Source organism: Anguilla rostrata, chromosome 13 (genome assembly GCF_018555375.3).
Source record: "Anguilla rostrata isolate EN2019 chromosome 13, ASM1855537v3, whole genome shotgun sequence".
In the NCBI taxonomy this organism is placed as follows: Eukaryota; Metazoa; Chordata; class Actinopteri; order Anguilliformes; family Anguillidae; genus Anguilla; species Anguilla rostrata.
The window spans coordinates 38710766-38734779 of NC_057945.1; the positions used below are offsets into that span (position 1 = coordinate 38710766).

At 50.1% G+C, this 24014-nt stretch overlaps 1 protein-coding gene across 1 annotated transcript in view; it reads right to left on the reverse strand.

The window, feature by feature from the left end:
* Window positions 1-24014, reverse strand: part of LOC135238640 (neuron navigator 1-like) — a 98884-nt gene that overhangs the window by 11214 nt on the left and 63656 nt on the right. Inside the window, exons 7-22 of the mRNA XM_064306761.1 lie at window positions 23684-23822; window positions 19384-19693; window positions 14733-15531; window positions 13564-13950; window positions 12303-12344; window positions 11569-11726; window positions 11064-11240; window positions 10230-10282; window positions 9409-9432; window positions 8157-8234; window positions 4590-4673; window positions 3345-3462; window positions 2013-2134; window positions 1497-1681; window positions 792-954; window positions 276-462 (exon numbers count right to left, since the gene is read on the reverse strand). Coding sequence (XP_064162831.1) covers window positions 276-462; window positions 792-954; window positions 1497-1681; window positions 2013-2134; window positions 3345-3462; window positions 4590-4673; window positions 8157-8234; window positions 9409-9432; window positions 10230-10282; window positions 11064-11240; window positions 11569-11726; window positions 12303-12344; window positions 13564-13950; window positions 14733-15531; window positions 19384-19693; window positions 23684-23822 — 3026 coding nt within the window. The remainder of the gene's footprint in view (window positions 1-275; window positions 463-791; window positions 955-1496; window positions 1682-2012; window positions 2135-3344; window positions 3463-4589; window positions 4674-8156; window positions 8235-9408; window positions 9433-10229; window positions 10283-11063; window positions 11241-11568; window positions 11727-12302; window positions 12345-13563; window positions 13951-14732; window positions 15532-19383; window positions 19694-23683; window positions 23823-24014) is intronic.

The following is a 24014-nucleotide window of genomic DNA, read 5'->3' on the forward strand; positions in this document are numbered from 1 at the left end:
ACTCACTACAGCATACATTCTTTGTGTATTTTTTTTTGGAAGAGTCATAATCTTTATATCAATGTGTAATATTTCGGGGTTGAAGCACCTGCTACACCACAACCCTTGCTGCGTCCCCCACCTCCCCACACCTGAGCACAGGTGAGCAGCCTTACCTGAGCCCAGATGAGCAGCCTTACCTGAGCCCAGATGAGCAGCCTTACCTGAGCCCAGGTGAGCAGACTCACCTGAGCCCAGGTGAGCAGACTTACCTGAGCCCAGGTGAGCAGCCTTACCTGGATCCTTGCCCTCATTCAGGCTCAGGCTGAAGGACTTGGTAAGGGACATGGCTGCAGAAAGCCGGGGTGAGGAGGTCAGCAGAGGGGTCAGGCCAGAGGCGTGGCTTTGAGAGCTGGAGGCGGGGCCAGGGGCGGGACTACCCTTCAGTTGGTCATTCTCCGCCTTCAGATTCTCCACGGTCATCTGCGGACAGCAGAGAGGCCAGAGGGGAGGGGTTACGAGCACGCTTGAGTATGCTTGGGCGATATACTACAAACTCCCTGTCTGCTAACAGGAAGAAACTTGGAGTAGAGGTTTTCACTCCAACCCTAACAAAGCACAGCTCATTCAACAGCTAGAGATCTCATTAAAAGGCTAATTAGTAGAATCAGGTGTGCCAAATTAGGGTTGAAATGAAAACCTGAAGGACGGCAGATCTCCAGTAGCAGGACTGGGAACCAGAGCAGTGTATAAATGCCAATGACAGTGTGTAACACTGATCCGAGATCAGTTTTCTGGGCCCGTCTGCACACCTGCATGCTGTTCATGGCCTCCTGCAGCTGCTCAAGCTGGTGGGCGGAGCTCAGGGCCTCCAGGCGGATGTCCGTCAGCTTCCGTTCCTTCTCCCAGAGCTCGGAGCGGAGGTCCGACACCACCTTCTCATCGTTCTCTGCCTCCTCGGCGCCCTCGAATATCCTGCGGGGCAGAGCAGGCCTGTGATCGGCTAACCCAGTCTGATGAAGTACGTTTCCATAGCGACAGGAAAAAGTGAAGCTTTATGGCCTCTGTAGAGGGGGGGGGGGGGTACCGTGCAGCGATAATTGGTCAATTACAGGCTCGCTGGAGCCAATCGAAAGATTTTGCCCTCCACGGCAGAACGCTTCCACTGGTTCAAATGTGTGAATCACTACTGACAGCTCTGCAGAATTTGGGGTCTGTGGGGCATCACTCACCCCATTGCCACCTGTGCAGCAGTGCAGTGTGGTATAATATTTTTGGGAACAGGGCCTATAACTCAGAGGTTGTGGGTTCGATCGCCAGTTGGGGAGCTGCCCTTGTGCCCTTGAGCAAGGCTCTCAACCTGAACCACTTCAGTAAAAACATCCAGCTGTACAAACGGATGGTATGCAAAGACTGTAATCTGTGCCCATCGCTCTGGCTAAGAGAGTCCTGCTGACAGGCTAAATGTGAACGCTCCCGTTCCAAACCTAAGGAAGTCTTCCGCAAGGGGAACTTACACAGAGGACGAGGCAGAGGTGGGGGACCTCAGGGACAAGGGGGGGTTTTCCCCTCCGTCGTGGGACAGTTTTGGGGAAGAGGGGGCGGAGGAGTCGGGCGTGGCGATCTCCTCGATGTCCGAGTATGAGGTGCCCGACTTGGGGCCCTTCTTGATGCTGAAGGCCTTGTTGAAGGAGCTTCTCAGCTGAAGAGAGAGAGAGAAAGAGTGAGAAAAGGAAGAGAGGAAGAGGAGGGAGATGTGAAGGAAGCCCGTACTTTGAGAGACGATGCATCCGGAACCAGAGGAGAGGAGGCACTACAGGGACATTGCAACTGCACAGATCAACCCTGTGATTTAGAAATGATGAATTCTGTTCCTGAAGGAATCCTGCTGAGGTGAACCTCAGCTGTGGACTAAAGGCAGTCTGGACCAATTAAACCAGCATGCTGGTGCCTGCTTTGATATTGATGCAGAGTGTGAGTACTTGGGGGACATTTCCCTTTTAAGGCCGAGCCAGCGCCTCCTCTCCTCTCACCCAGCTCTTCTTCTTCCTCTTCTTGGCGTCGGCGTCCTTGCAGCTGCCCACGCTGGAGAGGCTGGTGATGCTGTTCAGGCTGGAGATGCTCTCTGAGGAGTTCTGCCTCTTTATCCGCAGATCTGTGAGAGAGAGAGAGGGAGAGGGGGGGAGAGAGGGAGAGAGTCGGGGGAGGGGAGAGAGAGAGGGGGGAGAGAGAGGACGAGGGAGGGGAGGAGGGGAAGAGAGAGAGCAAGGGAGAGGGAGAGAGAGAGTGGGGGGGAGGGGGTGAGGGAGAGAGAGAGAGAGAGAGAGAAAGAGGGGGACAGGGAGAGAGAGAGGAGGACAGAGAAAGAGGGGGAGAGAGAAGGAGCGGGAGAGAGAGATTGGCAAACTCAAACAAAAAAATCAAAGTTGGCATGTCATTTGGCCCAAAACCGAGATTACACTGCGGCAGACTCTGAAACACAGTGTAAAATCATCATTGACAAAGTACAGACTCAGTGAGCACAGCCTGGCAAAAGAGACAGGCCAACACAGGCAGACCTGTCTGCCCAGGGAGGAGAGGCTGTGCTCCCTCTGCAACAAAGAGCAGGTAGAGACAGAGCTGCACTTTACTAATTGTGAGAAATATAGAAAAATTAGAGAACATTTCTTCTCAAAATTCACAAAACAAGTCCCAAACTTCCCAAACCTACCTGAATCACATAAAATTCAAATTCTCCTGGGAGAGGAAAGGTGCGGCCAAAATTTAACTGCACGACACATAGCTACCTGCCACAGCCCGAGGGACAGATCCTTAATGTTACGAAATTCTAATGAATGGTCATTTGTTGTTTTATTAATATTATTCTTAAGCTCATGTATTTGTGTTAATGTGTTTATAATTGATGCCATTACACTGTATGAGATAAAGGAGAGGAGTTGGGAAGGGCAGAGAAATAGGAGGAGTCAGAGTGGATGTGTAAAGCAGTATGGGATCAGACATCATTCGGTAGGAGAGTCCAGAGCTGTGTCAAGGCAGCGCATAACGGGATGGCAGCCAACACACCGGTCAGCACATTACTCCCACTGTCATTGGCAGGAACATCCACAAGCACATGCTCTGCGCTCTCATTGGCAGGCACATCCACAAGCACATGCTCTGCGCTGTCATTGGTAGGAAAACCAAGGACAAAGTTTCGAAACAGCAAAGCTATAAAGCATGTCGGCAGTTCAGTATGTAATCAGCTTAAAACCACCTTGCAAATGAAATACAAAGTATTTCTCAAAGAGATTTGGTATTACCTGTGCATGGGTTGCCATTTGGTTCATTGTGAGCCATTTAACAGGCACTGTGAGGCCCTGACCCACCTGCACTTTTGGGGGTGAGGTCAGCGGTGCTGAGCGCCCCATGGATGATCGTCTGGGCCTCCGTGTTCTTGGTCTTCAGGACCTCGATGGTCTCCCTCAGGTCCAACAGCTCAGTGTCCTGCAAGCACCAGCCTCATCAGAACACAAGTTTAATCTGAGGACCAACAGCTCAGTGTCCTGTAAGCACCAGTCTCATCAGAACACATCCTTCATCTGGACTTTACTACAGTCCTCCCTGATGCACTAGAGTCACGCATGGCTATGAGTCAGGCTGTGAGATCGCGGTATGAGTCAGGCTGTGAGATAGCGGTATGAGTCAGGCTGTGACACGGCGGTATGAGTCAGGCTGTGACATAGCGGTATGAGTCAGGCTGTGACACGGCGGTATGAGTCAGGCTGTGACATGGCGGTATGAGTCAGGTGTGACAGTGGTATGAGTCAGCTGTGACTGCGGTATGAGTCAGGCTGTGACATGGCGGTATGAGTCAGGCTGTGACATGGCGGTATGAGTCAGGCTGTGACATGGCGGTATGAGTCAGGCTGTGACATGGCGGTATGAGTCAGGCTGTGACATGGCGGTATGAGTCAGGCTGTGACATGGCGGTATGAGTCAGGCTGTGACACAGTGGTAAGAGTCAGGCTGTGACATGGCGGTATGAGTCAGGCTGTGACATGGCGGTATGAGTCAGGCTGTGACACAGTGGTATGAGTCAAGCTGTGACATAGCGGTATGTATTTGGCTGTGACATAGCGGTATGAGTCAGGCTGTGACATGGCGGTATGAGTCAGGCTGTGACATGGCGGTATGAGTCAGGCTGTGACATGGCGGTATGAGTCAGGCTGTGACATGGCGGTATGAGTCAGGCTGTGACATGGCGGTATGAGTCAGGCTGTGACACAGTGGTATGAGTCAGGCTGTGACACGGCGGTATGAGTCAGGCTGTGACACGGCGGTATGAGTCAGGCTGTGACATAGCGGTATGAGTCAAGCTGTGACATAGTGGTATGTATTTGGCTGTGACATAGCGGTATGAGTCAGGCTGTGACATAGCGGTATGTGTTTGGCTGTGACATAGCGGTATGAGTCAGGCTGTGACATGGTGGTATGAGTCAGGCTGTGACATAGCGGTATGTGTTTGGCTGTGACATAGCGGTATGTGTTTGGCTGTGACATAGCGGTATGTGTTTGGCTGTGACATAGCGGTATGTGTTTGGCTGTGACATAGCGGTACGCGTTGGGCCTACCTTCTGATCGGCGGTGACGGACAAGGACTGCAGCCGTGATGTCATGAGGGCCAGGCTCTGCTCGAATGCAGCCACCAGGTTGGCCTGTGCACAGAAGCAGGAGAGAGAGAGAGAGAGAGAGAGAGAGAGAGAGAGGAGTTTCTCAGTGTAGAAATAAAAAAGAAGAAACGTCAGGGCCACATCACTGCACGGCAAACACTCCCTTCCTTTCCAATCACCGTGCGAGCAGCGGTAGAGAAGGTCAGGAGGAGGAAGGAGGGGAGAAATGAGCAGCGATGGATGGAAGAGCCCGTTGTGGAAAAACGGAGGAGGGGGTGGAGAGATGAGGGCAGTTTGGGATGACCACTTTGACGCTGAAAGCAGAAGGTACATGAGGTTTGGTTTCGGACGTGGGGTCTGTCAAACGAGAGGAAGTAGAATGATCGATAGGGATGATGTCTCTCAGACTGGGTCCACAGATGGCTACATGCAATCTGACGGAAACTAATGCTTTCACCTCACAGTGTAGGCTAGCGTGCTGTAATCCCTGATAATTTTACCAGGTTAAAATACTGTGTTGGAGCTTATTGCAGAAAAAAAACGTATAAACACACACACAAAGAAAAAAAAGATCCAATCCCGTACTACTGTGGCGTCTTCTGCATATTTGTTATGTGCATGTATGAGTGTAGTACGTGTGTGTATGTGTGTGCGAGTGTGTGTTTATTCGACTGTTACCTGATCTAAGCCCAGCCCAGTGCGAGACCTAATCTCAGCGCAGTTAAAATGACTGTAACAGCCAGGTTCTCTCAGCCTACAGCACGTCGTCAGCGAGAGGGGCGGAGTCATGCGACAAACAGGGGGCGGGGCCTGAGTCCAACGAACCTGGCCTAACTGCTACACCCAACATCAGACGGAGGTGCATCAGCGGACGGCCAGTGGAGGGGCAGCGTGTTCCAGCAGTCATTTGAAACAACAGTGAGGAGGGGAGAGATGGACAGTGTTAGGGAGGGGTGGGGGTGGGAAGGGGGGGGGGGGCACAAACTCACAAAACTGTCAACAACCCCCACCCCCCCTCCTTCAAACAGACCTGGGTCCTTTTAATGAACTTACACTGAATACATACAGCATATATCAGCTACATCAGACCAAAGACTAATTTCATACTTGCCAATTAAATTTCAGTCATAGCACGTTTCAGCAGATTGCCATTATTCTATAAAGATACTTATCTAGTCAATGTTATGGGTATAAACAATTGAACCCAGGCCTGTCAACCCCAATTTCACGGTCAGGTATCCAACACAGCACACAGAGAAGACCCCCCAAATTACTCACACAGGGTGACAGGGAAAAAAGTGCAGAAGATAAGGTCAGTATCAGAGAATGGCTTTAATTAAAGGCACAATTTCAAAATCAGCATTAAACTTCACTTCACAGGTGGATGAAAAAAAATAAACTGAAAGTAAAGATAAGAATTCAGCTGGCTGCAGACCCTGAAATGGAAAACCTCAGTAAGGTACACACTGAATATTTAAGCATTCATCTGTCCACAGGCACGCAGACACACAAGCGTACGTATGCACGCATGCAAAGACACACACGTACGTATGCACGCACAGACACACACGCGTATGTATGCACGCATGCAAAGACACACACACGCACGCATGCTGGCAGGCACACGCGCGCACACACACACGCGCACGCACGCATGCTGGCAGGCACGCGCGCACGCAGCCACACATGCACAGACACACACACACACACACACACACACACAGGTATGGAGAGGGAACACAGGTCACGAATCTCACATCATACCACTTGCTGCTAAGCTGATGAAGGAAACATGTCACCAATGTCATACGTCCATTGAGATGAAGGTGCTCTACAGTCACTCACACCACGGCTGGGGGAAAGCTGACTGCGCTGCGTCAGGCAGACTTTCAATCGCTGCAAAGCCTGCTCTGGGGCCAACTGTCATTCCAAACGGCGCGCGCGTCGGCGGCGGCTCGACCGCGACGCAGGACGGCCCTCACGGTCCACGCGCCGCCGCTTTCCCACGGATGGCTGACATTCCTCTCGGCTTTCGAGCCTTTCGCCTCCCGTGTCGCCCTCCCAGGCATCCGAGAACAGGCCCTCTGGGCCGCACGCTCGGGCCGGATCGAATGCTCGGCATGTATAAAAAACATCCGAGCCAACTACTCCCTGCCAAAGTACAGACGCATCTCCAGGGGAGAGTCTAACCTGGCGGACATAACTGCAAACGGCGAATGTTTACTTACACAACAGCCCTGCTGGTTAGAGAAGCAGCTGGCTGCAGTTTTGACCTCTAGGTAGGCCTTAACTGCTGTATCACTGAGAAAGTTCCCTAACCTGAAGTCATTTAATATCAGACTACAAACATGGCTGCATCAGGAACTTAGCTCTTCGGTGTTTAACTTGTATTATAATTATCATCGTTATCATTATTATTATTATTGTGCCAATATAAAAATGCATGCCAAGCAAAAATGCATGTGGCTTGGGCACACGCACGCACGCACGCAGGCATCCTGCTTAGTCTGGCCTAAAACATGGGTCACAGACATGTGACAAGTGTAAGATGATAAAACAGAGGTGTCAGGACACACATATTCGCTTTGGTAAAACAGGACTAGTTGCGTGGGGCAGCGGTTAGGGAAGGGGGATTTAAGATTGCTGGGTTGTAGGTTTGATTCCCAGACACTGTTGGGTCCTTGAGTGAGCTGTCCAAGTAATATGCCTGCAGGGAATTTCCCCATCTGCTATTCTATCAACATATCTCACACATCAGATTTATGAAAACAAATTTATGAAAATGCATCAGAAGGTGACCTCTATATTTATTTATTTTAATTTTTTTTACTGATTTAATTTGAATGACTCCATCAGAGCTACAGAGTTTTCAAAATCAAAGTTTATCAAGGTTAACTGACAAGAAGCCCTGCGTGCATAACCTTTAAAACACACTTCAGAGCCTGAACCTCTTCAGTACAGATGATACCTGCACGCAATACAGCAAGTCATGTAATTCACCAGAGTAAAGGACTCTGCTCAGCACATCAACAACGTAATATAATACAGGTACAAAATGGCTGCCTGGAGCCAGGAATACTGTAAACATAAGCCAGGTTTGCCTCAACTGACCCAGTGATAGAGCTGTGTGAACTGCAGAGCATCTTATCCATCATACAGAACCAAACAATGAGGCAGATACATCTGAGAAGCGGATTTGTTTGCGGGATTAGTGATTAGGCACAGCTGCCGATCCACAACACCGTCGTTACCGCCATCCTTGATCTGAACCTCAAACACTGTTCTAATGCCGTTTGAGCCCCGCTCACAGCTGAACTGCCTACCGCTGTTTAATAGGGCTTCTGATCACAAGGGCTGGATCAAATGTGACCGTCACACACAGGGACACCACCGGGGATTCTGGGCCCCATGGAAAGACCTCACATTGGGGCACCACCACCACCCTAGGAAAGCTCGAGTTCTAACATTTTTTGCGGGGGGGCACAGATACACAGTGGAGGACAACGAGGGCTACGTCGGGACACCTACATTTTCGGACAGCTGACACGTCAGGGTGGCCACCTTCTCCTGGGATGTCTCCAGCTCCCTCCTCAGTTTTCGGATTTGCTGAAATGAGGAGGAGCAGATCAGTCACACTGAACACCCCCCCCCCCCCGAAAAAAAAAAGTGGCCCGAATCCTGAGGACTTGTTTGTGTGGCCTACAGGTGAAGCCGAGTACTGGAGTCTGGCCTTTAGGCACCTATATTTAAATACCGGATGGGAAACTCGTGTATTACAACGTGCCTGAGTGAGATGCTATAGCATTGACACCGCTACAGATCACAAGATCATATACCTCAGTGACACACACGCACCAAGGGTAAACACTGCTGGATAAGCTGACTATTCGACAGACAGACAGAGACAGCTTTAATTAACCTAAGTAGCTGACCTGTTTTTGGCAACCGCAGAGTTTCTAAAAATGTTCTGCTTAGTAGAGGTAGTTCAGGAAATAAGTACAGGCAAACTGTTTAGCACGCTGCTGCCAAATAAAATTTTAGGGTGCCAATAACATTTCGACCGTCACCTGTGCTTTTCAGGTACACCACCGACACCAGTGAACCTGGAGGGACATCCCCTACCTGACAACAGCTGAGGTAGTGACCAGCTACAGCAGGGGTGGGTAAGGAGGGCCAATGCCTGCTCCAAATTACTTAATTAGACCAATCATTTAGAAAATTATATTTTGGCAACATTTCTAGAAAAATTCACAAATGACAGCTGAAGACTGGGTCCTGTGTCCCAACAAGAAACACTTTATCGTGCTCTGAATTAGGGTTAAAGAGGCACAAGTGTATTCAGCTAATTGCTTAATGTGGCCAGTGTAACTGGTGACAACGATACCCTGCACACACACACTGGCCCTGCGGGACTGGAGTGGCAGACGCCCTGTGCTACAGTATAACTTCTCATGTCCGTACAACGTGAAGTAGTTCACATTTTGTACCCTTTCGTTTGTTGCATGTGAGACACTCGGTACTCTGACGGTGATATCGGGTGTTTCGAGGTACACGGAGAAGGTTACTTGGAGGTTATGAGCGATGGGGGGGAGGGGTGAATATGACAAACTCTCAAGACTCTTTAGAGTAACAGGGTGAACCGCCTTGGAGCAAAGGGATCAGAAACTGGATGAGATTGAGATAGGGGAGGGGGTGGGTGGGAGACGGAATGAGCCAGAATGAATAAAGACCAGGGTTGGAATGTGGCGAGGGGGGGAGGGGGTGTACAGGGGGCACTTACCTCTCCTTGCATTCGTTCTTCAGCCTGACAAAGCATGAGGGACAGAGAGAGAAAGAGGATAAGCAAACCAAGGGGGGGGCGAGCGAGAGGGGGAGGAGGGTGACACAGCAGCTAAGAAGGCTGAAGGAGAGGGGGTTGGGGGGGGGGAGGGGGAGGGGGAGGGGGTGGAGCTCAGGCTAAAAGGAGTCACAGGTGGGAGCTATTCCGAGCTCAGCCCAAGCTGGAGTCTCACACACTTGTTGCAGCTCGTACGGGCGCAGTCACGTAAAATGACCTTCCCCCACCCAAACCCAATCCGGGTTTACCCGCAGGGCAGCTGGACGTTCTCAGGGGGGCTATCAGAGTGACTGTTACTGTAAGTCACGCCGTGTTCTCCACACCCTGTCCTTACAGACCTTTTACCCCACACCTCTGAACTATTCATCGCTGATCTTACTCTGATCGATTATGACCGTTTTGTGTGATTTATTTGTGAATGACAGTTGGTTATGCCATGTCAGAAAGCAAAAAGTACAAACGATCAAATGAATGATTTAAGAAAGCTGTGTGTGTGTGTGTGTGCGTGCGTACTTGGATATGTCTGGAGTTCAACTGTAACTTCAGAAGCGTCTCAACAACACAAGGACTATGTACACATCTACCGAAGGAGAGAGTTTACAGGATCTGGATGGTATATGTACACATGTACTGGCTGTGTGCCTCAGGCTTGTGGTGCAGTAATCAGACAGCAGTCAGGCACGTTGGAGACACACCCCCTGCACTCTCCTGGTGCGTGCAGCGGAACTTTCCGGACTCTACTACAGGCTGCAGCTCATACTCACCGAGGAGTAGCTGGACGAAGCACTGGACGCCAGGGACAGGACTGAACCGTGGACTGCATCAGACAAAGAGGAAGAGCGAGAGAGAGAGAGAGAGATAGAAAGTGGTGGAACAAAAAGAGCACGTTAATAAATTTAATATTTTAAAAGTGCCTACTCCGACTGTTGAGAGGAAGTGTGAACTTCTGTGCACACCGTTCCACTGCTGTGCACCTATGCTTCTTCTCAATCCCAACACAAAGCAAAAAATGTTTTTCCACAATCTTCTACAGTCAATTTTCTACAATCTTCCAATTCCCCCACTGCACTTTAGATATTTTCCGTAACCAATTTCAGGCACAGTTTGCAATCGGTTGTTTTAACACTTTACTGAACAACTGCTACATGTGTACGACCCCAGCAGCACCTGAGAATGTGAGCGTAGACAGAGATAATGTAAACTTAACTGATTCACATTATATGTGTGCGCTTGTGTAAGGCTGATAATACATAACAACATGTCTCCTTTTCCCTTTGTTTTCATAGAAGACACACCCTCGGGTACTTGCACAAACACAGACCATGGAGACACAGCAGATTACTGTAAATTACAGCAATGAGGTAAACAATGGGTGACGTGTGGGCTTTGCATTAACGACAACCCACAAAATTAATAGGCGCTGGCCAACACTAGGGGGTGAGCTTGCTGTGTTTCTTTATTTAGAACTCTGAGGTTTGAGTTGCACAGGGCTTCCGAGGGAAGTTTACCCCCCCCCTCCCCCACCGAGGGGCTGCAGCGTTTCACCCCGGGGGGGGGGGGACGGGGGGAGACGGAGGGGGTTTCCCAGGTTCTCTCACCGTCCTCTCCGGGTTCGCGGAAGGATCCGGAGCGGATCATGCTCTTGGGCCGGTCGGCCAGCGAGAGGCTGCTGCCCAGGGGGGAGGCGCCGTACAGCTCGAAGGCGGAGTCGTGGGTGGGGATGCTGTTGGAGCGGGTGATCCGGGGCGGGGTACCGCCGTTTGGGGTGGGGGCCACTGCGCGCGACAGGCGAGATCACCGATCAGTCAATCGCTGGTGATATGAATTACACCGCTACACCGACAGCCAGACAGACAGACTAGGTTAATCTGGTGCTTATTCTTGCAGGGTTCCGCACCGCACTGATAAGCAGGGTTGCCAGATTTAGCATTTGTGAAAACCAGGCAACAGGCACAGCAGTTACTCAGACTGGACATTATATTGTCTGGTTAGCACCACAAACCGGTCCTGTACAAAAAAAATTCAAAAACTGAACAATCCAGTTGAAAACATCTGGCATCTGGGCAACTCAGTGATACTGAGCTGAGGATTCTGGGAACTCACCCACGTTGGTAGGGGGGTTCTTGCCCACGGAGAGGGAGGCCGAGGGGGGGGAGGGCAGGCGCGGGGGGCTCTCCGAGTCGGTAATGCTGACGATGGTGTGCGAGTGTCTCCTCTCCTTGCCCTCCTTCTTCACCTCCTCCTCAGGCTGGCTGTAGCGGCTGCGGGTAGAGAAAGGCAGCGGGTGATATTAGCGACGCTTGTTAGCTACCCTCATGAGCCATTCTCTTAAGCTATCCTCTTTCGGTACCCTCTTTAGCTACCGTCTTCAGCTACCCACTTTAGGTACTGTCGTTAGCTACCATCTTTAGCTACTGTCTTCAACTACCCTCTTTAGCGATCATCTTTAGCAATTCTCTTTAGCTATAAGTATAGCAATTTATAGATATAATCTGGTGGGGGGAGGGGGGGGGACACAGATAGGCTATCCGTGCAGCACTATTTACTTTTGTTTACAATGCTAATTGTTGGTTTCTTTTGGGCAGCTTTTTAAACGTATTGTTTATAAATGGGCATTCAGTGCCTTCCTGGTGATATTGCACTTTAGCACTTCTAGAGACTAGCAGTGATGTTCCCCAATTTTTTTTAGCTGCTCTGGATAAGAGCATCGGCTAAGAGAATGCAATGACGACAGTAGTGTGAAATCAATGCTAACCATACCATTATGTTGTCTTTGAAGGTAATGTTTACTGTACCATTAGACCGTCTTTGTCTGAGATGAAAAAGAAAAGATTTACCTCAGTCCTTTCTTGGGAAGGGTGTTCCTATCCCTTTGCAAGCTAAGAGCAGGAGAACAAGATATTATTAAACAACTGACAGAACGGAAGAAAAAATAAGCCTGCCTTTTTTCTTTTCTTTTTTTTTTAAACCCTGTGAGCAACACAGAAATAAAGCCATTTGCAAGAGACATTAGAAACATAAAGGGACATTTTTTATCAGGCCAACAGGGGGAGCCTTCGGCATTGTAGTGATGTCTCAGACGTGTCCCCATTAGAGCTCAGCACCATTATAAAATAAGAGAGCAACGGCAAAAAAGGTTTAAGCTGCAGAACAGGAGAGCCAGATAAAACGTGGCTGTGGGCGTATTTTCGGTGAAAAACTGGGCTGCTTACGCCCAAAAAAGTAGGGGCGGGGCGGGGGGGGCGATTACCGTGTAATGACCTCATTTATTCATCTCTGTTTTTTTATTAGCTGTATGTTGCTGAAAGTTTTACACTCACTCACGAGTGACTAAACGTAAAGCTCTTCTACTTCGGGAAGCGCACACGAAGAGCGCTGGTTTATATCCTCAGCACGCAATCACCACACAGTGTGGATAAAGACCTTCACAGGCATTTTCTTGTTCAATGGACTGCGGAATAATGTCTTCCAGCAGTGGGGCGGGGGGGAGGGTTTCCAGATCTTTTTTTGGAAGCCATAAGTGTGTCAGGAGAGCTGGACCTCCCGCCCAGCTCAGCGAGGGGCGATGCTTCACCGCTGCAATGAATCATGGGAGCTGGCGCGTGAAGACTGGGGTGGATCCGGGGGGGGGGATTTGGGAGTCATGACTCACTGGGACCCTGACTCCTGCAGCCCCCCCATGAGTCCAAATGAAATCAAATCTATGTGATTGTATAAGACTTCTTTTACAGAGAACTGTGAGACAAAGAAGGAAAACTGGGCAAAAGCCAAGCCTGAACCCCCACAAAAGGAAGTGAGGTTAAAAAAATAAAATAACATTAAAAAAAAATTTTTTAAAGTCTGGAGTGGGAAGAGTGCATGCATGTATGCCCTTGCATGTTTCTAAGCTTTTGTGGACGCCTGTATGTGAGGATGCCCGTGCACGTTTGTGTGCGCACACACACTTGTGCACATGCCTGTATGAGTGCATGTGACCATGCATGTAGGTGTGGGTAAATGCGTTCGTGTGCATGCCTGTGCATGTACGCATGTGCCCGTGCACGTTTGAGTGTGTACACACGCTCGTGCGCATGCTCGGCGAACGCCGCGGTTCCACACCTGTCGGGCAGAGTGATGGACGTCCTGCTGCCAGGCCCCCATACGCCCGGGCCACCTCCCCGCTCCTCGCGCTCCTCCTGGCGGTTGGCGGGGCTGGGGGGCACGCTCAGGTGCATGGGCAGGGACTCCAGGCTGCGGTGCATCCCGGAGAGCCGGGGGTAGAGCAGGGGCGAGCCGGAGAAGCAGCCGGGGGAGTCGATGTGCAGGACGGGCGCGGGGCTGGGGGTGAGGCGGGGCGTCCCGCACGACCCCGCCAGGTCCTGCAGTTTGGAGAACGGGGGCACCTTGGGCGGCAGGTCCTGCAGGCCCAAACAGGAGTCCAGGCTGTTCACCTTGTCGCCGTGAGCCAGGCTGGGCGGTCGCCCTAGCGACTTGCTGCCTAGCGCCCTGTGAATCAGACATCAGAGCCAACTGTCAAACGACACGACAGCGCCAGGGCCAGCTGGGAATCTGAGTCTTATGAATAATAAACATCAGCAACAGAATGTCAGATACTGGTTATAACACAAAAAAAATTTCACAGAGCCTTCATTTAAAAATAAATAAATAAATAAACTTCTGAAGCATATTGAAGCCTCTTCAGTGGGTCTGGAAAGGTTTCAGAAGCATGATGCATTGCTTCAGTGAGCTCAGAGGTGTACTTTTGTTCATGTTTCCTGACAGGAAATGGAGTCTAACACTCCCAGAGAAGCACGGCGCCACAGACAGACTCAGGAGAAGCAGAGCCTTTCCACTGAGATGCAAATGAAGTGCATCTTTCAGTCTCTTAACAGAGCAAGATGGCTGCTCTGTCCCAGGATGACAGACCTCACCTTGAGCCCATCTGTGCACCCACAAGACAAACCCTTTTAAGCTACTTAAGCACTTTCACTGCAGTTTTCAACAAATATGGCACAATTGGAACCTGCACCAAAAGGCCATCTTTTCCCCTGAAAACTATGAAAGGCATTTAACCATTTGTAATTCTACTGTGGCTTCTCCCTGAAACTGCAGAATGCTCTCTTGTTCTTTCTGTCGATCTCTCTGTTTTTCTCCTCCTCTTTCTCCCTTCAATGTCTCTATCCTTCATTTCTTTCCCTTCATTGTCCTTGTCTATCCCTCCCTCGCTCTCACTTTAATTCTGGGGTAGAACAATACTGAACGGGTGGACGGGGGGGTTTGGGGGGTACCTGTGGGTGACAGGGGAGGACAGCTCGGAGTACTTGCTCCCGCTGGACTGCCGCAGCCCCTGCAGTTTGGCGCTGGCCTCCCCAGCAGCCAGGAGGCCCTTCAGCGACCCGCAGTCCGAGTCGGACGACGCCACGGCCTTGGCCTTGGCCTTCTCCTTCTCGCGGTCCGTCTGGTTGACCGGGCCCACGCTGGCGCGGTTGGCCTTGCCGCCGCCGCCGCCCAGCTCCTTCATCCTGGTGCTGCAGGAGGGGGTGGGGCTGAGGGCGGGGCTGACGGCGGGGCTGAGGGAGGGGCCCGGGGAAGGGGCGGGCTTGAGGCCGAGCAGGGCGGAGTCGATGGTGCTGCTGACGGGCCGGGAGGCGGGGCGGCCCGTCAGGCTCATGGCGCTGGACTTGGCGGGCCGGGGCAGGCTGCGGTACTGGATGCTCCCGCGCGCACTGGGCGACAGGAAGCCCGGCTCCAGGTTGGACACGTCCAGGCTGCTCTTGCGGCTGTCCCCGCCCAGGCCGCCACCCCCGCCGCCGCCCAGGGGCTTGATGGGAATGCCGGAGGACCTGGGCGTCTTGCCCACGGTGGCGGAGCCGCTGGAGATGGTGGCGCCGCTGGCGCTCATCACCGTTGCCGTGCCGGAGGCGGGCGGCGGCTTCTTGTAGCCGAAGGACCCGGCAGCGGTGGGGCGCACCAGGCCCGAGGGGGGCTTCCCGCGATCCCGTCCGGCATCCGAACAGGAGCGCTGCAGCCCCGAAGCCTTCACCGCCACCTTGGCCTTGTCCACAGGCTTCTGGTCAGGCTTCTGAGCTGGAAACAGAACAGCAGTTCTGTTATGACGAGACAGCTCATAGACTCAAAGAGAGACTTTCACTAGGCCAGGACTCTGGGACTGCCTGAAAAAAATCATTGTTTTTTTTTTGTATGTATTTTATGCAGTCTATTGTACAGACAACTAGAAGCAGGTGTTCGGTCACTTCTTCCAGCTACATTGAGCGTTTGTGTATATTTGTGTGTGTGTACGTGTGTATATATATATGCATGTGTGTGAATGTATAAATGTATACTGTATATCTATGAGAATAGATTTCTCTTTTTTGTTCTTCTGTGTAATCCTTAAGGACTGAAAATAACTGCACTTCTAATCACTGCACCCCAGTTCTATTGTAAAGCACTTTGAGATGACTGCGCAGTAAAAGGTGTGTGTGTGCGCATGTCTGCAAAAGCAGCAGACTGCTAAAAGTAAAATGTGTGGGTTAAAAAAAAAAAAAAAAAAACCCCACCCTTATTTCTGTTCAAAGGCAGCGCACCACATCCTGCCACAGTGGTTCCGCATAAAGAACTGCAGTGTGTTTGATTCACGAAGTGATAGAAACTGAGAAAGCCGCATTTGGACGGCGAACAAAGCGGCCGCCCCCTTTCCTGTGGTGAAACGAAACCGGCGTGGGGTGTCGGGTAACCCACAGAGCGCATTTTAGCGTGTAGCGTGTGACGTGTGACAGGGACAGTCAAAACTCGACGGATTAACACCGCAGTGCGGTCGGATGAAAGCAGCCGCTCGTGATTTCGATTACGAGAGAGACCACATCTGAGTCTGCCACAGCCCCACCTGCATTCACTGAGAGATATTAGGTTGTTCCTGGCTGGGCAGCAGGATGAACAAACAGTCGCTGATCTCAGGGGAATGTTTATTCACTGACCTTCATATCCTGGAAACCTCATTCTGCGGACAATCCGCACCATGAGCAATTTTTTTACGCCTTCAAACAGTCGTACTCACTGAGAAAGCATTTTCCAATTTTGTCTATGCCATATAGTCGACTATAAAACAAAGTAACGTGAAGCCACTCTATTTTTTTGTGGCTTCACACCAAAAACCCACTCCTGTTCTAGCAGAAACATGCAGTTCATGCCAGAACAGGGGTGGGCAAATTCAGTCCTGGGGGGCCGGTGCGCATGCAGATGTGTATCCACCAATGAACTCGGCTAAATGAGTCAACAGGCTGTGCACATGAGCACTGATTCACTCTGAGAACAGGTCAGAGTGAAACGTCTCATATAGAAACACAAGAGCACAAGTCTTTGGCTGTCATTCATGCTCTTATCAAGAAATGTAGCCATAAACGAGTGCAAAATTTAGGGCTGATTATGTAATTAAGACCAGAAGGTGGCATGAAATCCAGAAACAGAAATGGCCTATTGCCCCTATTGCCCACCTCGGTGCTGGAACATCAGTGTTAAAAAATCTTTCTCGGAAACAACTGAAATTTCAGAAAATCACAGGCTGACGCTCAATCTCAATCCGCTGTCTGTCATTCAGTGCATTTCAGCAAAAACAGACACAGGCAGCACGGATACAACAAGCCATAATGCTTAGATCAGGAGCTGGGCCAGACCCAGGTCTGCATGACCAAGAGAAGGGCTGTCCCAAATCTGGGAGACTGGGAGGGATGGAGGGAACGAAGGGAGGAGGAGGAGAAACAGACAGAGAGACGGGAGGGAGAGAAAGGGAGAGAGAAAGAATGACACTGGGAGGGAGGAGGAGGAGGAGTAGGGACAGAGAGAGAGACTGGGAGGGAGAGAAAGGGAGAGAGAAAGAGAGACACCGGGAGGGAGGAAGAGGAGGGACAGAAAGAGAGACTGAGAGGGAGGGAGGAGGAACAGAGAGAGGGACAGGGAAAGAGAGAGACAAGGAGGGACCAGGAGAGACAGGAATGGATGGAGGGACAGAGAGAGAGAGGAGGAGAGAATCAAAGAAAAGGCGCAAACTTGTTTACAAGCCCAAGTCCCTGACCATTAGCTGTATCGCATCCGGCAACGTTCGGCCAGTTTCCACATCCTTTCACTCCACTAGCAGAGCTGTGCAGTCATCACACTGACAGTTACACACACACGCTGGAGTCAGCCTCACACAACCCGCATACGGGCGCTGAGTGTGTGTTTAACACAGTCGCCTGAGTGAGAGACGCTCACAGATAAAACCACACGCACGCACACGCACACGCACACACACACACACACACACACACACAACCTTCTCACCCCAGCTCTTTTCCCATTATTCTCTGGAAAATATTCATTCCGAGACTGCATGGAATATCTCTTCAAGGATAAGAGCACAGTCTGACAGAGTGGTAGACGGTATTGATCAAGCCAGATGGCGCTACATTTACAAGAACCCACTGCCATTTGCTTTGGCCCAGTTAGCATGGTTTTAATCTGACCCGTCCCATTGACACCTAAAATGGTTCATTTGATTTTCATATTGCGAATGTGAAAAAAAAACAGTAATATGCTAATAAACCGCTCAATGTTGACGTTGTTAAAAATGCTAAAATCATTTAATTTAACACTGGCAACGCTGTTCGGGAACGAAGCTGTGAATTAGTTCGTCTTAATTAACAGGTCAAGCAGATCCAGGTGGACTCTTGTTGTGAAAGCGTGGGACTCAAAATAAAAAAAATGTAAAAAAACTTGACACAAAAACAAATAACTACCATCGCAGAAATCTCTCCCAACGGGCATGTGCAATGCATCCCCTTTTAAAGCAGCCTCCAGCTCGGCTAATTGGACGTTCAGGGGCAGTTCTGCCTGCCTGTGGCATTTTAATGGCATAGCTGAGTGCAATATCTGACCCCAGAGGTTAACTAAAATTAGACTGAGAAACAGCAGAGTCATTAAAAGACCCAAAAGCCTCTCTCCTCTGTAATATCTCTGCATTTCCTGACAGGGAATTCAGACGGGGGGCCTGTAAGGTACCGAACGGTGTCATGGAGAAGGTCACCCCCCCCCCCCCTTGTAGGCAGAACCAGCTTTAATTCAGAATAACGGGTCAAGATGATGTGTGTTTTCTTCATCTTGAGTTCCATTTTAAAGAGCTCGGTGTCAGTCTGCATTGAAGCTACATGCACCGGTTTTGCCTCCATACATTTCACCTGATAAAGTCCATTTTTACCGAAGGACTGCACCTCCAAACACACAGCCATCATCCACGTGTTTTAGGGATGCCAAAGAAATCTCCTCTGTGTCATACATTTTTTCCATGCAGCATATAAAATGACTCATGCGGTTAAGGACAATGCTGAAAGTCCAGGAAATTGACGAGCAGATGAGTGTTAGTGTGTTCGTATGCATGTGTGTGTGCTTTGTGTGTGTATGTGGGCATGAGTATGTGTGTGTGCATACATGGACATGCTTGTGTGTATGTGTGTGTGTGCGTGCGTGTGCACCGCAGTTTTAACCCTTAGCTGCCACCCTCAGCAGGCTGTGGGAGGTGTGTGTGTGTGTGAGTGCGTGTGTGTTTGTGCGCCGCAGTTTTAACCCTTAGCTGCCACCCTCAGCAGGCTGTGGGAGGTGTGTGTGTGTGTCGGAGTTTTAACCCTTACCTGCCACCCTCAGCAGGCTGTGGGAGGTGTGTGTGCGCGTGTGTGTGTGCGCCGCAGTTTTAACCCTTACCTGCCACCCTCAGCAGTCTGTGGGAGGTGTGTGTGTGTGTGCTTGTGCCGCAGTTTTAACCCTTACCTGCCACCCTCAGCAGGCTGTGGGAGTTGTGTGTGTGTGTGCGTGTGCCACAGTTTTAACCCTTACCTGCCACCCTCAGCAGGCTGTGGGAGGTGTGTGTGTGTGTGTGCGTGTGTTGTGTGCCGCAGTTTTAACCCTTACCTGCCACCCTCAGCAGGCTGTGGGAGGTGTGTGTGATGGGGGAGGTGACCCCCACGGGGGGGTTGCGACTCTTTTTGAAGGTTCCGGGCTGTCCCAGGCTCTGGGGCTTCTTCGGCTCGGCCTTGCCCTCCGCATCCTCCCCGCCACCCTCCAGGGGGCGACATTTCCTCCACTTGGCGGAGGACTCTGTCTTCAGGCTGCCCGTGTCGTAGCCGCCACCCCCCTCGCCCTTTCGGGGGGCCCGGCCGTCCTCGCTGTACCAGGACAGGCCGCTCTCGGCCAGAGAGCGCTTCTCCGCGTCCGTGCGCAGCTGTGGACACAAGGGGGACACCGCCTTTAATGCCGTTGGCACAAACCGCTGTTAGCACATATCGCCGCTAACACATACCGCCGCTAGCACATACAGCCGCTAGCACATACAGCCGCTAGCACATACCGCCGCTAGCACATACCGCCGCTAGCACATACCGCCGCTAGCACATACCGCCGCTAGCACAAACCGCCGCTAGCACATACCGCCGCTAGCACATACCGCCGTTAGCACACGCCGCCATTAGCACATTCCGCCAGCCCTGGACACCTGCCAGCCATAACTCACTCTAACCCGCTCAGTCAGGCCTGGATCACAATCCCTTCGGTTCAGACTCAAAACTGAGGACGTGCTGATAAGGCACTCCTGCTTATTCAAAAAAGGAAAACCCATTTTCTTCCTCAGTGATTACTGTAACAGCAACAAGAAACTGCGCAAATTCTCAAAAGCAAGACATCTAATTGTCACTGCAATATCTCATAAGGATGGGCAAAACAAAAAAAAATTTGGGCCTAGACATTCAACTTTAACTGGAACTGATAAAAAAAATAAATAAATAAAAAACACCCCAGGGAGAAATGTAATAAAAGAAGCTTTGTGAAAGTATGTGATATGGCCACTTTGAGCAGGTATGCTGAGCTGTGCGTAAAGGAGCACAACTGAGGCCCAGTTCTGTAGACTTTAATAAAATCAGAGAGATCCTCGCCAGAGGCTCCGGCACCGCCCTCCTCCCACTGAATGATCCGCAGAGCCACAGAGCCAGACCCCCGCATCACATGTAAAATGCTTTCTTTATTAAAATCAACAGCCCCACAGGACTGATGAATTAGTCTGAAGAATGCCTGCCAGTATCTGCAGATTGAAGGTGATTATCCTGTTCGTCTGCGCATGGGTTGTTTTTTTAGTTTTTTTCTTGGGGCATTACCTGAGATTATTTTGGAAAGGTCTTTTTTCGGGACGGGCGGGACAGAACAGTGTGTAAAACACGACACAGGGACCACAGCCGGGCACCCCCATAAAGCCCTGTGTCAGCACAGCTCCACCCTGCGCTACAAATTAGCACAGCGGCGCCCTGCGTTGTGCCCCCAGTGAATCAGAAAGTACACCTGGGCACAACGCCACGCCCGCTGAACACATCCAGCCGCCCGCCGTGCCCCTGTCAATCAGTACCCCGTGGACACGCCCCCTCGCTGTCACCGGTGCACGTCAGTTTTTTTTTAAAAAGACAGCCGCCTCACGCGCCTCTTCAAAACGGTCTGGGCCATACATCCCCCGTCCCGTCACGGGCAGACTGATACTAATGAGAAGTGTCATTAGCAGATGGCACACACTTGGGCTCTCGGTGGGTAAGAGGAAGGGATGGCAAGTCTAATGTTTGGGGGGGGGGGAGGGTAAGGGGGGGTGGGGTGGGCAGAAGGGGTACACAGTGGGGGAGACTGCTGGCAATTTTCTCCAGGTAATATGATGCAAATCTGCAGATGACAGTTTAAAGAACTGTCGCATCCTCCGAAGGGGTTGCCGTGACAGCACTGTACCTTCTTTGCAGCTCTAACAGAGCACTACTGGGTCAGAGAGTGAACAGCCAATCAAAAGCCCGGTACTACTTTCCCCGAAGGAAGTGCAATTGTCCCAGTCTTATTTACACAAGAGAGAGAATGTATAAATTTGAACAGATGTCTCAATGTGTGCCATGTAATTATACATGGAATTAAATCGCTGTTCGCTGACAGCTGATGTTCATCTCGTCCGACCGAAAGACGACAGACTTTATGCAGTTCAATGGCCTGCCAAGGCATGCTGCACAGGCCAACTCCATAATCAGACCTGAACAAACAGACATGTTTTAATGGCTGTTTATTGGTTTGTTCATTTGCGTGTTTGTGCGTCTGTATGCGTGGGTGTTCGTGCATGCGTGCGTGTGTGTGTGTGTGTGTGTGTGTGTCTGTGTGTCTGTGCGCATGTACATGTGTGTGCGTGCACACGTGTGTGTGCGTGCGTGCTTGTTAAAGCTGTGTCGGCATGCTCTACCAAACTTGACTTTAAGAGGCCTGAGCACAAATGACACAGGGCTAAGAGAGGTGGGTGAGTCACACACACTCTCAGGGTGCGGGGGAGGGATTGGGACGGGCGAGTGTGGGGGGTGTTCAATGTATGACCACAGAGCTTAAAAACCACAGGCCAGGGAACATTTATATTCCACGTTTTAGCCAATTAGCCGGCACTCTCATCCAGAGTGACGTACACAGATTACGTTATTGTACATGCATTCAGTTTACACAGCTGGGCATTTCACTGAAGCGGTCCAGGCTAAATGCCCTTCTCCGTGGACCAATGGCAGCGCCCCACCTGGGAATCCAAACTACACCTGTGTGTGAAGTCCCAGTCCTCTAACCACAACACTATGCTGTCAGAACGATGGTGAGGATGATGATGAAGAAAACGAGGAAGTCCACATCTGGCCTCTAGAGTCGTTAGCAGGATCCAGGGCCCTGATGCTAACTAGCATGGCTCTGGTCTATTTCCTAACCCCTTCCATAACTCACGGGTTCGGGTTGTCTAGTGTCAGGTTTAGCACTCTCAGAAAGGCCTATGAATAGACTGCACATACGCCATAAAACTCCTGACAGAATGACACAGTGCGTGAAGCGTAACAAGCAGACCTCTACAGAAGGGTTACTAACGAAGACCACCCAACAGCGCAAAAAGCAATACAGCAAAATACTGCTAACAAGGTACTTAAAATTACTTGTACAGTCAGCACCACCACATGACACTGTATATGTGGCAGCTGATAATGATGATTACCTATTGAATTAAGGGAGTAGTCTTGGTTATCGTGCCTAAACTCATTTAAAAAAGGAACCCGTTCTTTAAAATAACAATACTAGCACCATTGCTATTGCCACCACCACCATTAATATTATTATTATTATTATAAAAAATATAGAATCATTGAAGTAGCAAGAGTGATAATGTAGCAAAACAAAGAAGTAAAAGTGTGAACTGAATGCAACAACTAGTGCGCACACGGCAGATTAATCCATCTGTTACAGACATTCGGCTCTCCCTGTGGGTGGAAAAAATAATTTGTTTTTGATGGTCTGGCTGCTGTTTGACACTCAACTCATCTTCACTGCTTAGGTCAATACAGGGCACCAAGAGGGACAAAACTAGAAAAATAAAACTAAAACTTGACATCAGGAGGAATGAGGTCCAGAGGAATACTGTGACTGGACCAAGGCCAAAGATCCATCGTTATTAAGAAATCACACCCAAGTGATATTGTGTGACAGAGCACAAGTACAGCATTTTCAGAGTGTTCCAGACTTTACAAGTAGGCCTACAACCTGTTTGCATATATTAGGGTAGTCAGCATGACCCAAAACAGTGAGTGAACATTAGACAAATAAGCAGATAACGGCTATACGCTGTTTTCGTAAAAATCTGTGGTTAAATTTACAATTATAATGAAACACTAATTAAATTTATAACCTGACGTCTAACATAAACCAAAAAGGCATATAGGTATCTGTAAGATCTGTAATCGTACCTTCTTTTTTTTTTAACAATACAAATTGTTGTTTGTTAATATTACACTTACTGATTTTAAACTGGCCTCTGCCTTCTTGGTGATGCTGCAGTTTTGTATTCCTGAGAGTAAAACTAATGCTCTCCACTACTGTTCATCACTCAATAAATGTGTGTCGGCCAAATGATTTTCATGCAAAAAAAAAAAAAAAAAAAAAGAAAAACACCCTGCATAAACCCCCTTAAAACTGTGAGGTCACAAATATGTGATCAGAAAGTTGCTAAACTGAACATTCTAACGCTGATGTCACAATCACTACCGGTAACTGAAAGCAATGGAGCTCTAGAACGCACTGACTTAGAATTTCGAAATGCACTGCAGAACACCTCACGCTGCTCCTAATGCCGTTAACGTTGCTGTCGTGAACAACTGCATCTGTAATAAACACGACCGTCGCTCACCACAACGGAGGAGTTGCGTCGCGACCCGACGGGCGTGGTGGGTAGGGAGTTGAGGGAGGAGCTGGCGTTGAAGTCCTCCGAGCTGAGGTTGTCCGATCCGTCGCTGAGCCCGCTGCTGATGGAGCTGCTCTCGTCCCACCTGGGGCGACACAGGAGAGAGAGGGTCAGAGCGGTGCATTGTGGGAAACATAAACCATTAGAAGCTGGGCAGCGGGGAGGAAACAAGACCTCCACAATGTGATGAATACTCGCAGGAATTTTCCTATACAATAAAACTGCGCTCCACAAAAAGAGAAATACCAGCTTGGGTAACACACAAAACATCCAAAAA